This window comes from Microtus ochrogaster, unplaced genomic scaffold (genome assembly GCF_000317375.1).
Source record: "Microtus ochrogaster isolate Prairie Vole_2 unplaced genomic scaffold, MicOch1.0 UNK24, whole genome shotgun sequence".
In the NCBI taxonomy this organism is placed as follows: domain Eukaryota; kingdom Metazoa; phylum Chordata; class Mammalia; order Rodentia; family Cricetidae; genus Microtus; species Microtus ochrogaster.
In genome coordinates, this window is record NW_004949122.1 from 291674 (window position 1) to 303783 (window position 12110).

The following is a 12110-nucleotide window of genomic DNA, read 5'->3' on the forward strand; positions in this document are numbered from 1 at the left end:
TCGATGTTTATTTTAACACGGTAATTATTAACAACGTTAAGCCTTTCACTTCATAATTTCCTAAGCTGACAATGCAAAACAAACTCTCTAATTAGGTATTTATATTTCTTATTGTTTTGAAACAATGCTGTTACTTTAGAGACTAAAGCAAACACTTGATGTTTTACTCATGTTAAAGACTTCAGGGCAGTGGGCTATGTTTGTCTGCCTGTTTAATTTTTTTGTTGGTCACAAGCAGCTGTGAGCCCATTCCACCTTGTTTGGAGGTCACAGTTTGAGCTTATTTTTGTTCTTGCAAAGTTGTTAACAATGGGTGTGGCTACAAATGAGAGATTCTGACCTACATGAGGATAATTAGTATTTTGAGTGCTGAAGTAGACATGCCCCACCTGGACCTAAGGTCTGAGAATTCAAGTCTATTGAATGAGCGAGTGAGTTCTGACTAGCCCTTCCCCTCTTCTACTTGAAGAGAAGGTTTCCTACGAGGTTCACAACAAGGACCTCTGGACCCAGTACTCCTTGACTACCTCCATGAGCATGTCACTGAAGCTGCCACCGAAGTGCCCACCTTTTAGATTCAGTTAAGACAAATACATGTGACAAACTCAGAGTTATTTCTCAGAAGTTGACATGAGCCTTCGAGAGAGGAACTTCTTCCCTCTGAGGTCAGAGATTACAAGGCCACTGTGAGCTACTACTTGCCTGTGGTCATTTTTTCCACACATGGGAAGAATTTAATGGAGAATTAAGCCAAAGAGAAGAACAGTGGAGATCAGAGATGGAAAACACACCAGCAGAAGCATCGGCCAAATACTTGCATTCTATTATATCTGAAAGAAGAATCCTCTGTTTAAGTTTGACCCTGTCACTTGAATCTGAGAGAGGCGTTGAGTATGACATCAGTAACAAAAGGAGTACCAAGCAGACGACATGGTACTCATGGGCAAGGTAGACGAATAAGATGGTTAACGGGAAGCTGTAAGCAGCTCCTCGCCATCATCACACTTCCTGGCAAATAGCTCATTTCCTCACTTGCAAAAGGATGACTAGATTAGATATCACCTGAAGTAGCCAGCATCTTTCAAATTTATGAGTTGGTAATATATATATTTTCTGTGCATGATTAAAACTACTCCAAGTGCAGAGCCACTTTCCCGCTCTGTGAAGGGAGATATTTTCCTGCAACAGAGCCATTTCTTCACAAGTTTCTGTGTGAAGCAGGAAAAGAACACAAAGAGTGAACATATTCCCAAAGACGGAAGACATAATACCATTTCCCAATGAAGGAAGAGAGGATCTTAACTCCAGATTAGGAATTAATGTGCGAAAGCTTGGCTGGTGTCACCGCTGGGTCCTCACCTGGGCAAGGCCTAATGTTACACATGATGGTTTCTACAGCATGCCCCTCACATGGCCGCCCGCCGTGCTGAGCCGACGGGTTACTGCAAGTTCTGGTCCTGGTTTGGTTGCCATGCCCACAGCTTCTTGTGCATTCTTCCCAGAAACTCCATTCTGACCAGTGACCATCCACTGCAGGAAGGTGAAAGCGTTACACCACCAGGAAAATTCAAATGGAAAGCACTAACCCCGGGGACAGTCCAAAGGTAGGGACAGAAGTTTGAGTCTATTAAACAGCCATGGAAGCATACCTGGACACAACTTCTTTTGACAGTGTCGTGTCTCTGAGTCTGACCCCTGGCAGGGCCTCCCACCATTAGCTGGAAGTGGGTTGTTGCATTGTCGGCTCCTCTTTTGGATGCCTTTTCCACATGTGACACTGCAGGACCTCCAGGCAGACCACAGAGAAAATCCACCATGCACTGCAAAGAAGACATTGCATTGTCCCAGGTTTGCAAGTTTAATCTCATTGAAGTCACACACTGCATGTAGAGTTGCGTGTCATTGCTGGGGAACAGCTACGGAAGATTTCCTTTAGGGGTTAATATCTAGAAATTATCTAGAATAACTCAATAAGTTAGATTCCCTCTTAGATCCTCTGCTGATTCATGTGGTCATGGCTATGGAAAAATAAAAGATTATATATATATATATATATATATATACACACACACACACATATGTATATATATATGTATCATAAACATAATTTTTCTGAAAGCTTTTGCTTAGTTTTGGATGATAATTTACCTTATGAATGATTATGAATTATCAATGATTAGCATGGCATTTGAAGACTCTCAACTGTGTTGCTTAAATCTCATTCGTTGATAAATCATAAGGAGCCTGGGTATCTGAGCTGTCTCAGGTTCTGCTTCCTACTTACCTTGGACTATGATAGGCACTCTGACAAGGACAGAACCCATCAGGTTTCGGGCTACACATTCATATTCAGAGGTATCTTCTTTGTGAGCAGCAGCGATGTACAAGGAGCTGTTAGACAGCACGGTAACTCGGTTATCCCAGGGGATGGGGTGCCCTTGGCGGGACCATGTGATGGTTGGCTGAGGTTCACCGGTTGCTTGACAGTCCAATATGACTCTGCCACCAGCATCCACAACAGTTTCCAGGGGTTCAAGAGTGATAATGGGAGGACCTGTGACGAAAGTAGATAGTGGCTTTTAGTTGTGAAGCAGCTATGTTAATATTTTATCTTATAAAATGTGGTGACTTTAGTTTGAAAAGAATGATAGGACTTTTGACATTTAGTAGTATGAACTAGTGGGGTTTTGACTTGGGCAATAAGGTTTGTGTTTGCATAAATTGATAATACACAAAGGGAAGAAGATCTGATGGTAGGCAGTGGGGGTGGGTAATGATTTGTCTATTTTTTAGGACATTGACCATGAGGAGTCTGTGAGACACTCACATAAACAGGCCTAGATAGAAGGTAGATTCAGATATATTCACATAGAAATCTCAAAACTGAGATACTGGTGAGGAATGTGGATCTGTCTTCCATAATTGGATGAGATGGCTTCCAAACAGAAGGTGACATGGGAAAAAGATGACGAGACACAGCAAGCATGTGAGGACATTAAGAGATGGGGAGAAGGCTCCTTTGCAAATGATACAGAGAACTGAGCACCAAGGAATCAATGGAGAAGAAACAGGAATCCTAGCAATGAAAGGAAGGAGGTTCGGGAGGAGGGAGAAGCTGTCAGCATCTGGGAAGGAACAGCAAACCCAAGTGAAGGTCCTGGAAAGGACCAGATATAAAAGGAGTTGAAAGCAGCTGCAGGCAGGATACTTATCTCTGTATCATTCTACATGCTTGCAAACTTAACTTAGGGAGGAAGATCTTGAACAGTGTTTTAAAAATTGGGGACGATCATTTCAGCAGAGAGAAAGATACCTCCATTTGGTGGAAATAGAGCTGGCATTTCTATGACCAGATGCTTGACCCAGGGAGTGGGGTGGTCATTCACAAAGTTTTCAGTGCATGCTAAAGCCTATGATTCTCTTTCCCCCAAGAAATCTTGGTGCCTTTGCAGCCGAACAAGTGAGTGGAGGGCAGCACTTGTGGAAACAGCGGACCATGGGGTGACCACACAGTGATGGGGAGGCTGAGCTAGGAGAAGGCAGACTTCTCAATGACACTTCGGCATGGCGGCGGCCTATTTTATATACAGAAATGTGCATTGCTATCTAAGTGTAAAACAAAAATGGAAGCAAACATGTTTGGTTGTAATACTTATATGCTAGTGTTTTATAATGCATTACTAACACGTCTTTGAGAAATGTCACGTTCTCACCTTAGCTCTGCTGTCTCAGTAACCATCCCATGGCACCTTGCTCTTCTATATGTATCATATAGAACATAGGTACCAGGTGGAGTCATTCCACTGATTCACCATTCAGTACATTCTCACATCCATATAGACATGGACCATGCTTTCATTTACTTCCTCATATTTAAATGACATTATGTATTTGCAAACTGATGCTAAATCGGCAAATGCCTTGGGTTTATCATTCACACTAAATGCCAATAAAGTTACTAAATAAGCTTGTCTGCTCATGATACCAAGGCCAAGAAAATTATGCAGTTGAACTTAGAATTTTAATTCAGATACCGTAGGTATTTTTGATGCCTATACAGCTATAATGTAATACAAATATAAAGTTCCATGTGTACATATTTCATAGTCAAACAAAGCACATCATTTATGCCATCATTAATCAAATGTGAATGTTTTTTCTCAGTGAAAACACTGCTCTGTGCTTTGATCTTAATGTCAATAATATCTTTGGCCTTTTTAGGCTAACTGTCAAGATTTGTGTGTTAGCTGATCTGATGACGTTTTTCTTGACCTGGGTCAGCGGAGCCTGTCATGTTTCTCTAATTTTGCATGTGCTGATTGCTGGTGGTATTTACTGAGGGACTCCATGAAGAATCCACTTAGAATAAACAGTTATTTCATGAAAGAGGGCTGCCAGTTCACCTTGAAGCCCTTTTGAGCTCTGTTAAATTACTCTTTATTTCAATACATATTTTTCTTATTATTGAAAATATTTTTCTACTGTAATATAGTTAGTACATATTTTAAAAGCACATAAAATGACCCCTTTGTGAGCATGTGGCAAGAGTCTGGGGAACCACAGAGAGCACTCACTGTTGTCAAGGGGTTTGCCACCAGAACACTGTGACTGTAAACTGTGGGTGTTACTTAAGAGCACAAAAGGATTCTACAGAAGTGTATTGGTGTTATGGCTCATGACCCTGCTCCATTATCTCCAGGAAAAGAGACTAAGCACAATGTGAAAGTTACTGTCCAGGTTGCAAGTTTAAAGGAAATGCTCCTTCTTCATTAGGCACCATTCTCCCTGCTGTGTTAGCTGGAGATGGACGGAACAGCTTACTCTGCAGAGTCAGGCTCATGCTGCGCTCCACCACCCCGGCCTCGTTGGCAGCCACGCATGTGTAGTTGCCAGCATCTTCATTCTATGGGAATAAGTGTGATAATGAGAACAGAGGTCTCATGTGAGATCCCAGCTAAGAGAAAGCATTTTAATGAAAATAGAAAACCTCACCCATTTCTAAGCTTATAGCTAGGCTGAAAAACAAGAGGAAAAAGAGGATTGGGGAACAAAAGAGAACTTCTAAACTTAGAAATTTTTATACAATATTGAGTACTAGGAAATCAAAGTAAAAATAGTATCATTTTGTTACCACCTCTTTAAAATCATGAAGGAGAAACATAAATGTGATGGTTATGGCCGTCTTAAAATTCATTAAACCAGCCAGTACAAACGAACCAAATTGACTTCTAACTTGAGCTTTTGAAAATGTATCAAGCTGGGCTCCTAGGGAATTTGAAATTAAGGAAAGTAAAAAATTAATTTACTTGTAATAATAAACTACAGATTTCTATAAATTTGTACATATATGATATAGAAAACATGTACTGCATGATTTTACTTATTTTCAGTACCATATATGTGCTTAGCTTGAAGTTTCAATATATTATCCATATGGAAGTTTCTAGAAGGCAGCTGGAAATGGGACTTGGAAGTCTCAGGGCTGAGGCTGCAAATTTAGGACTATGAAGTTGTATAATTAAAAGACTTTGCAAGAACATTAACAGTGGGATTTGAAGAGTCTTGAAAGTTTGAGAAACAGTAATAGTTGAGTAGAAGGAAAAGGCACCAATGAGGAAAACTGAGACTTAATATGACATCAATTCAAATAAGAAAAAAATCTCAAAACTGAAGTATTGACCAACATCAGCTAATATTTAAAAATAAGGAAAATAAAGCCTGAGAAAGGTCCAGTGGACTAGGAAATTGCATTTTAATTGTTATTTTAATTAAGAATGAAAGCATCTAAGGGCTCACCAAGTGTGAGTTAATGAACTGTTTATACTCTAAAATATTTAGCTGAATCACCTCTTTACACTCCTTTTCTGAATAATGAAGCACTGTCAAAACCTTATATATGTGTTAGTTTCCTGTAGGTGGAGGCTGCTCATTTGTTTCCCAACTGCTGAGACCTGAATTAATCACTCAGAAACTAAATTAATTACAACACTGCTTGGCCAATAGCTTAGGCTTCTTATTAACTAACTCTTAAATTAACCCATTTCTATTAATCTGTGTATTGCTGCAAGGCTGTGGTTTACCAGGTAAGGTTTTGTTCTGGTGTCTTTCTCCTTTGGCAGCTACATGGCTTCTCTTTGATTCTGCCTACCCTCTCTTTCTGTCTCTGTTCTGATTTCCCACCTGGCTTTATTCTGCTAAGTCATTGGTTGAAACAACTTTATTTATCAACAAATAAAGCAACACAAATACAGAAGGTCATCCCACATCAGTTTCATGATAAAATTTATCCTATAATTTACTTAAAAACCATGTTTATAAATTTTGATCTTGTTCTAAAATAGATTTGAGAATTTTATCTCCTACTATTAAATAATAGATCAATGATTGGGAAAAAGCAACAAAATAATCATATTGCCTATATTTATTTGAAAGAAAAACAGCATCAACTTGTATTATTGCTTCATAGTTTCAAAAGAATTTAGTTGCTGAGTGAAATAATATTAAACATATCATGAAACACTGTTATTTGTGATGAGACAGATGGAACTGGAAGCCATTATGATAAGAGACATACATCAGGTACAGAAAAATAAGTACTGTGTGATCACACTCATAGAGGGAATTCACAAAGTGAGAGTAGAATGGTGGTTGCCAGAGGCTGGGGGAATGAGGAGGAGGAAGTGATGGAAAAAAAGGATGAATGGGTACTGGTTATGGTTAGTAAATATAAAAGATTCTGGTGTTTTATTGCACTGTAAGATAAATGCAGTTACAAAGCAAAAAGCTAGAAGAAAGAGCTTTAAAGATCTCCATCACAGCATCTAATAAATGCTTAATATGATTAAAACATTTTACAATATACACAGATTGAAACACCACATGCTATATTATTATTAATAGGTACATTATTCTTATATATCAGTTAGAACACACACTTCAAATATTTAATTTTAACTAACAAATTTAAAGAAGGAATACACTCGCTTAGATTTCATGGTTTTCACAGGATTATAGAAGAAATTTTTCTATGAAGGGTGCTGACGCAAGACATAGCAATGTGGATTGTATCAACAACTCCAGTGAGACTTACCACGGTGCCATAGATGGCCAAGGAGCCGTTACCCAGTTGTTGGATCCTGTGGTTGGTTTCTATGTCGGCCCCCTTTCGGCTCCACTGGATGGTTGGGGCAGGGTCTCCTCTCACCTCGCAGTTTAGGATCGCATTGCCGCCAAGTGGTTCAATCCAGTTAGAGGGGTAGTCCCCTTTGAAGACTGGAGGCTCTGGGAAGCACCATAAGACAGGCAGAAGAGAAAAGCTGGGGCTGAGTTCCTGTGTGGCTTTTGACCCACACAGTCATAATTTAGCAATGAGGGGAAAGCTACTTTGAAATGTCTTGGGTTTTCCAGAACCATAACTCGTTTGAATCCCTAGGTAATATTATCAATTTCAGTTCTCATACAGGGACGGCCCCACTTCATGCCAATGACATCCTTATTTACCCTTTTCTTACTTGGTGTGTGCTGTGCAGTGTGTGTCTGTGAACAGATGTGTAAAGGTGCTCTTGTGGTTGTGTGTGTGTGCAGCCCAAAGTTAACGTCATGGGTCTTCTTCAACCACACACCACTTTATGTATTGGGACGGCATTTCTGTCTTAATCTGGAACCCACCAATCCTAGCTGGACTCCTTGCCAGCTTTCCTCTGGATCTCTTGTCTGTCTCCTGGGTGCTGGGCTTGTAGGTGCCTGACACATCTGCCTGGGTTTTTCGTGGGCTCTGGGCATCCAAACGCGCATGCGTTCTAATGCCTGAGGTGCAAGCACTCAACCACGGAAACATCTCCCCAGGCCCTTTCTGCCTTTGAGCTGTTTTTATTTTCTGCTCTCATGAATCTATACATGTTTATGACATTGGAATAATAAACTGCAGTCATGTTGTATTACTTCATAGTGAGGAAACAAACTTTCATTATGAATAAATCACAAAGCGACCATGGACAGCTTTTACCCACCTTTCACGTAAACAAATCCAATCGCTTTCACAAAGCCAACACTGTTCTCGGCTGTACACACGTAAGTGCCCGAGTCCTCCGTTGACACCCTTTCAATAACAAGTTCACTGTGTCCATTGACACTGTCAAAGTGGGCTGAGGAAACAGATTAGGAAACAACACAGATGCCTCTCAGTGACCTAGGAAAATGTCACAGCAGTGTAATATTTTTCAGGTTAGATTTATGGGCCAGTCAGCAACTGAACCGTAACCGGACAAGAGAGCCCTTGCCACACAGCCTCCCTTGAGCTATTTACAATGTCTATAGACACTCGTTTGAAGAACCCAAACAGCCCACGGAACAGGAAGAGAGAATGAAAACAAACACCTCTGAAAAGCATCTTAAAGTGTTCTTTCATCTCAGCCTGTTGCTTAAAGAGGCTCATGATGGCTCTGAGCTTCAAAACCCTTTCCTGCAGAAATATGGCCTTTTCCATTCCATTTATCTCACCACCAGTTTTCTTCCCAAACAATTTACATCAATGGTGGGCACCCCTTTTCAGTTGTAATTCAACTGACTTGGCAGTTTGTGGGAAGTCATGAAAATATATCCCCAGTAGGTAATAACAACATCATGATCAAATGTAAAATAACTTAAACTTCCCCATAAATCATACATGCTGAGGACGTAAATATTTACAAGTGGGCTATAATATTTGGATGAGAACTTTATAAGAGCATGCTAATCTTGAAACAGCCCATACCAAATAAGTTGTCGCCTGATTATGTATGGCTACTTTGTGGGCATTCTCTCACTTCGCTTTAAAGAATTCATTCAACTGTATTAGGTGGAAAAGTAAGCTTAAAAATGGAAATAGCAGAATTAGTATTTACCTGTAGAGACGTTCCGATTTCTAGACATTGCTTATCTTTATCAAGGCATAGTATGCTATTACTAAGATGATGTAGTTGATGAATTTTAATCATTCACATAATTCATTATGACAGAAAAATCTCAAGCTGTTATGCTACTGCTTCCCTAGCAAGGCATTTGGTAGATGCAGGTCAGAACTCTGAGGATGGACAACTACTCATTTCTGATAGTATCTTTATACTCGTAACTGAAAGCATCTTCCATGAAAATCAACCAAGGTTATATACACACATACATACATATAAACAGTGAAAAGAAAGCTCTGAATTTGAAAGAGAACAAGAAGTGGTATAGGGAAGGATTTGGAGGGAGGAGAGGAAGGGGAGAAATTATGTAATTATATTATAATATCAAAAATAAAAGAATCCACACAAATAAATAGACATGTGTCCTCCAGGGATGAGTGGTATGGGGTTAGGCACTAACAACACTCAGAATACACAGCGGCTACACATTTGCTGTGTTGATTAACCTTTTCTTTTCTGAGGTTTATTCACCCAGGGCGATGTACTGGTACTGTGTTCTCTGTAAGATAAGTGAACATGCAAGTCTCTAGCAGCAGCTTCTTAACCCACTGATGAGCAATGCACGGGGTCCTTCAGAAGTAAGTTTAGAAGCCAAAGATACAATACTGTCTCCTCTGGGGGAGATGGTTGTGTTGTTGTTGTCAAAAGTTTTCCTTGTATCCTAGAATGTATAGTTTTGTGATCCACTTATCCTTTCAAAGGAATAAATAGTGCATCTGTCGTGAGGAAGAGCACATAATTTTAAAAATCTGTTTTTCGCCCTATTCATTTGCTTTATTTAGTGATGTCTCCTATAGCACAGGCTGACCTTAGCTCACCAAGTAGTTGAAGATGACCTTGAACTCCTGATTTTCCCGTTTCTCAAGTGCAGAGATTGTTATTTCACAGAACAGAAGGAGTCAACTCTATACTTGTAACCTCTCAATGACCTCCAAGAGGATGTAGAGACTGGGCCACACTGCTGAGTGGATGCAAGCATTCAAATGGGAAGAATGAAACCACCAACCTGGAATAATATTGTTGTTGAAGGTCCATGTTAGTTTGGGCAATGGGATGCCGGTGGCTTTACAACTTAAGCGTAGCTGTTCTCCTTTATTTAATGACAGGTCTCCAGGAAGTTCAGTAAAGGTGGGGAGGGAATGAACAGTTAGCGTCACAGCATGTGTATCTTCACCAGCGGCATTGGTAGCAACACATGTGTAGGTGCCAGAGTCCTCCAGCTAAATAAACACAAGTTTTCCAAGTGTTAACGCGTTACAACCTCCTGCACAAAATACAGTTTCGGCACTTCTTCCCCCAAGGAGCGTGCTTACCTAACCGCAATTTAAATTTCCATCTTTTAGCATAAACCACCAAGTGAGATTCTGCATACTGTAATTTGAAATGTGTGCTTTTAAGCATAAACCCATACCACACAGAACTAGAACAATTATTTCATAAGATTTTAGAAAACACCACAAGGTCTGCTGCTCTGCAACATACTAAAGGAGAAAGAACCCTAAAAGGCGGTTGGCATCCTGAAAACATAGTGGGCCTTCTGGGTAATGGGATCAGAGACCAAAACCATCAGAGGACATGGTGGGATGAAGGCCAAGTTCCCAGTGATTCTGGAGTCTCCCTCGCTGAGTCCTGTGGTCAGCATCATCACTCATTATACTTGACATGTGGGCAGTACTGAATTTGAGTTTGAGTGTCTTCCCTTCGATATCGCTCCGATAGCTTCCCAGCTAACACTCGGCTTGCTCTTTCTCCATCCATTCCTGTGGTTTCCCCTTAACATCACTTGTGAGGGACTCAGTCTTGGGTTCTCTTTTAGTTTTGCTCTGCACTCAGACCCTTGAGGATCTCATCTAGTATCATGGCTTTAAACATGCTGATGATTTCCAGCTTCTCAAACCCAGATTTTATTTAAAAATTCTAGTCACAGCAAACTTGTTAGGATTTCTGCTTGGATAACCAGCTGATATCTGATGGCTGCAGGTGCAGCAGGGGAGGCCTGGGTTGACATTGTTCCTTCTCTTGCCATCCACCATCATCTGCATTTTCACTGATGGCTGTTTTAGCCTCCCCATTGCTCAGACTACTGGACTCATATATTTGAATCCTCCTTTGCTTTCATCTTCTCCAACACCAAGAAAAATCTCCCATAATGTGCTGATTTCAACTTCAGAACCCCAACTTCTTACCCGGCTAACATTCAGCCATGAGTTCTGCCATCTGACTTCTGACCTTCTTCCTGCACCCTTCTGCTTCTAACCTTGCATCCCTGCTGTACCTTTTCATCACCATGACTGTGCTGGCTAGCTTCAAGTCAACTTGACACAAGCTAGAGCCCTCTGAAAGAAGGAGACATCAATTGATAAGATGCTACATAAGATCCAACTGTGGGGCATCTTCTTAACTAGGGATTGAGTAGGGGAGGGATGAGACTATTGTGGTGGTGCCACCACTGAGGAACAGCTTGGTGGTCTTGGGTTGGTGGTCTTGGGTTCTGGAAGAAAGCAGGCTATGCAAGCAATAATGAGGAAGCCAGCAAGCAGCACTCCTCCGTAGCCTGGGCAGCAGCTCTTGCCTCCAAAATGCTGACCTGTTTGAGTTCCCGTACTGACTTGTTGGATGATGCACAGTGATTTGGAAGGATACACCAAATAAACCCTTTCCTTCCCAATGTGCTTTGGTCGTGGTGTTTCATAGCAGTAATAGTAACTCTGACCAAGACAATGACTGATTCTAATTCTTCAGAAAGACAGAGGAAATAACATTCCCACACCCACATACCACTAATGGTCCCAAGTTGTGACAACCTAAGTTAAAAATCTGTTTCTATGGAAATAAAGTATTAAAACATCTAGTTCATATATATCATTCACTAAAAGAATTTTACATATTACCCAAGCCTCCTGTCTACTATGAATAAGATGCCTTATTGATGGGATCCTTTAAATGTATCTGAGGCACTGCACATGCAGGTTTTAAACATTTTTTCCTCAAGACCTAGAAGAGTGATTGCATCCAAAAGTAGACATATTAAGTACAATCACACTGGAAATCAAGCTGTTTCTGTTTGCTGGCTGCTGTTCTACAGACCCCAGGGTGTCTGAGGGCTTGAAACGCCTCATTTACGTAGTTCCGTAGAATTTCAGTTTTGTTTGTTGGTTTGAG

At 40.6% G+C, this 12110-nt stretch overlaps 1 protein-coding gene across 1 annotated transcript in view; it reads right to left on the bottom strand.

Moving 5' to 3' along the window:
• Hmcn1 (hemicentin 1) overlaps positions 1 to 12110 on the bottom strand; it is a 199000-nt gene that overhangs the window by 43234 nt on the left and 143656 nt on the right. The window contains exons 61-67 of the mRNA XM_026789592.1: positions 9955 to 10168; positions 8010 to 8144; positions 7091 to 7281; positions 4822 to 4903; positions 2285 to 2554; positions 1650 to 1820; positions 1360 to 1530 (exon numbers count right to left, since the gene is read on the bottom strand). Coding sequence (XP_026645393.1) covers positions 1360 to 1530; positions 1650 to 1820; positions 2285 to 2554; positions 4822 to 4903; positions 7091 to 7281; positions 8010 to 8144; positions 9955 to 10168 — 1234 coding nt within the window. The remainder of the gene's footprint in view (positions 1 to 1359; positions 1531 to 1649; positions 1821 to 2284; positions 2555 to 4821; positions 4904 to 7090; positions 7282 to 8009; positions 8145 to 9954; positions 10169 to 12110) is intronic.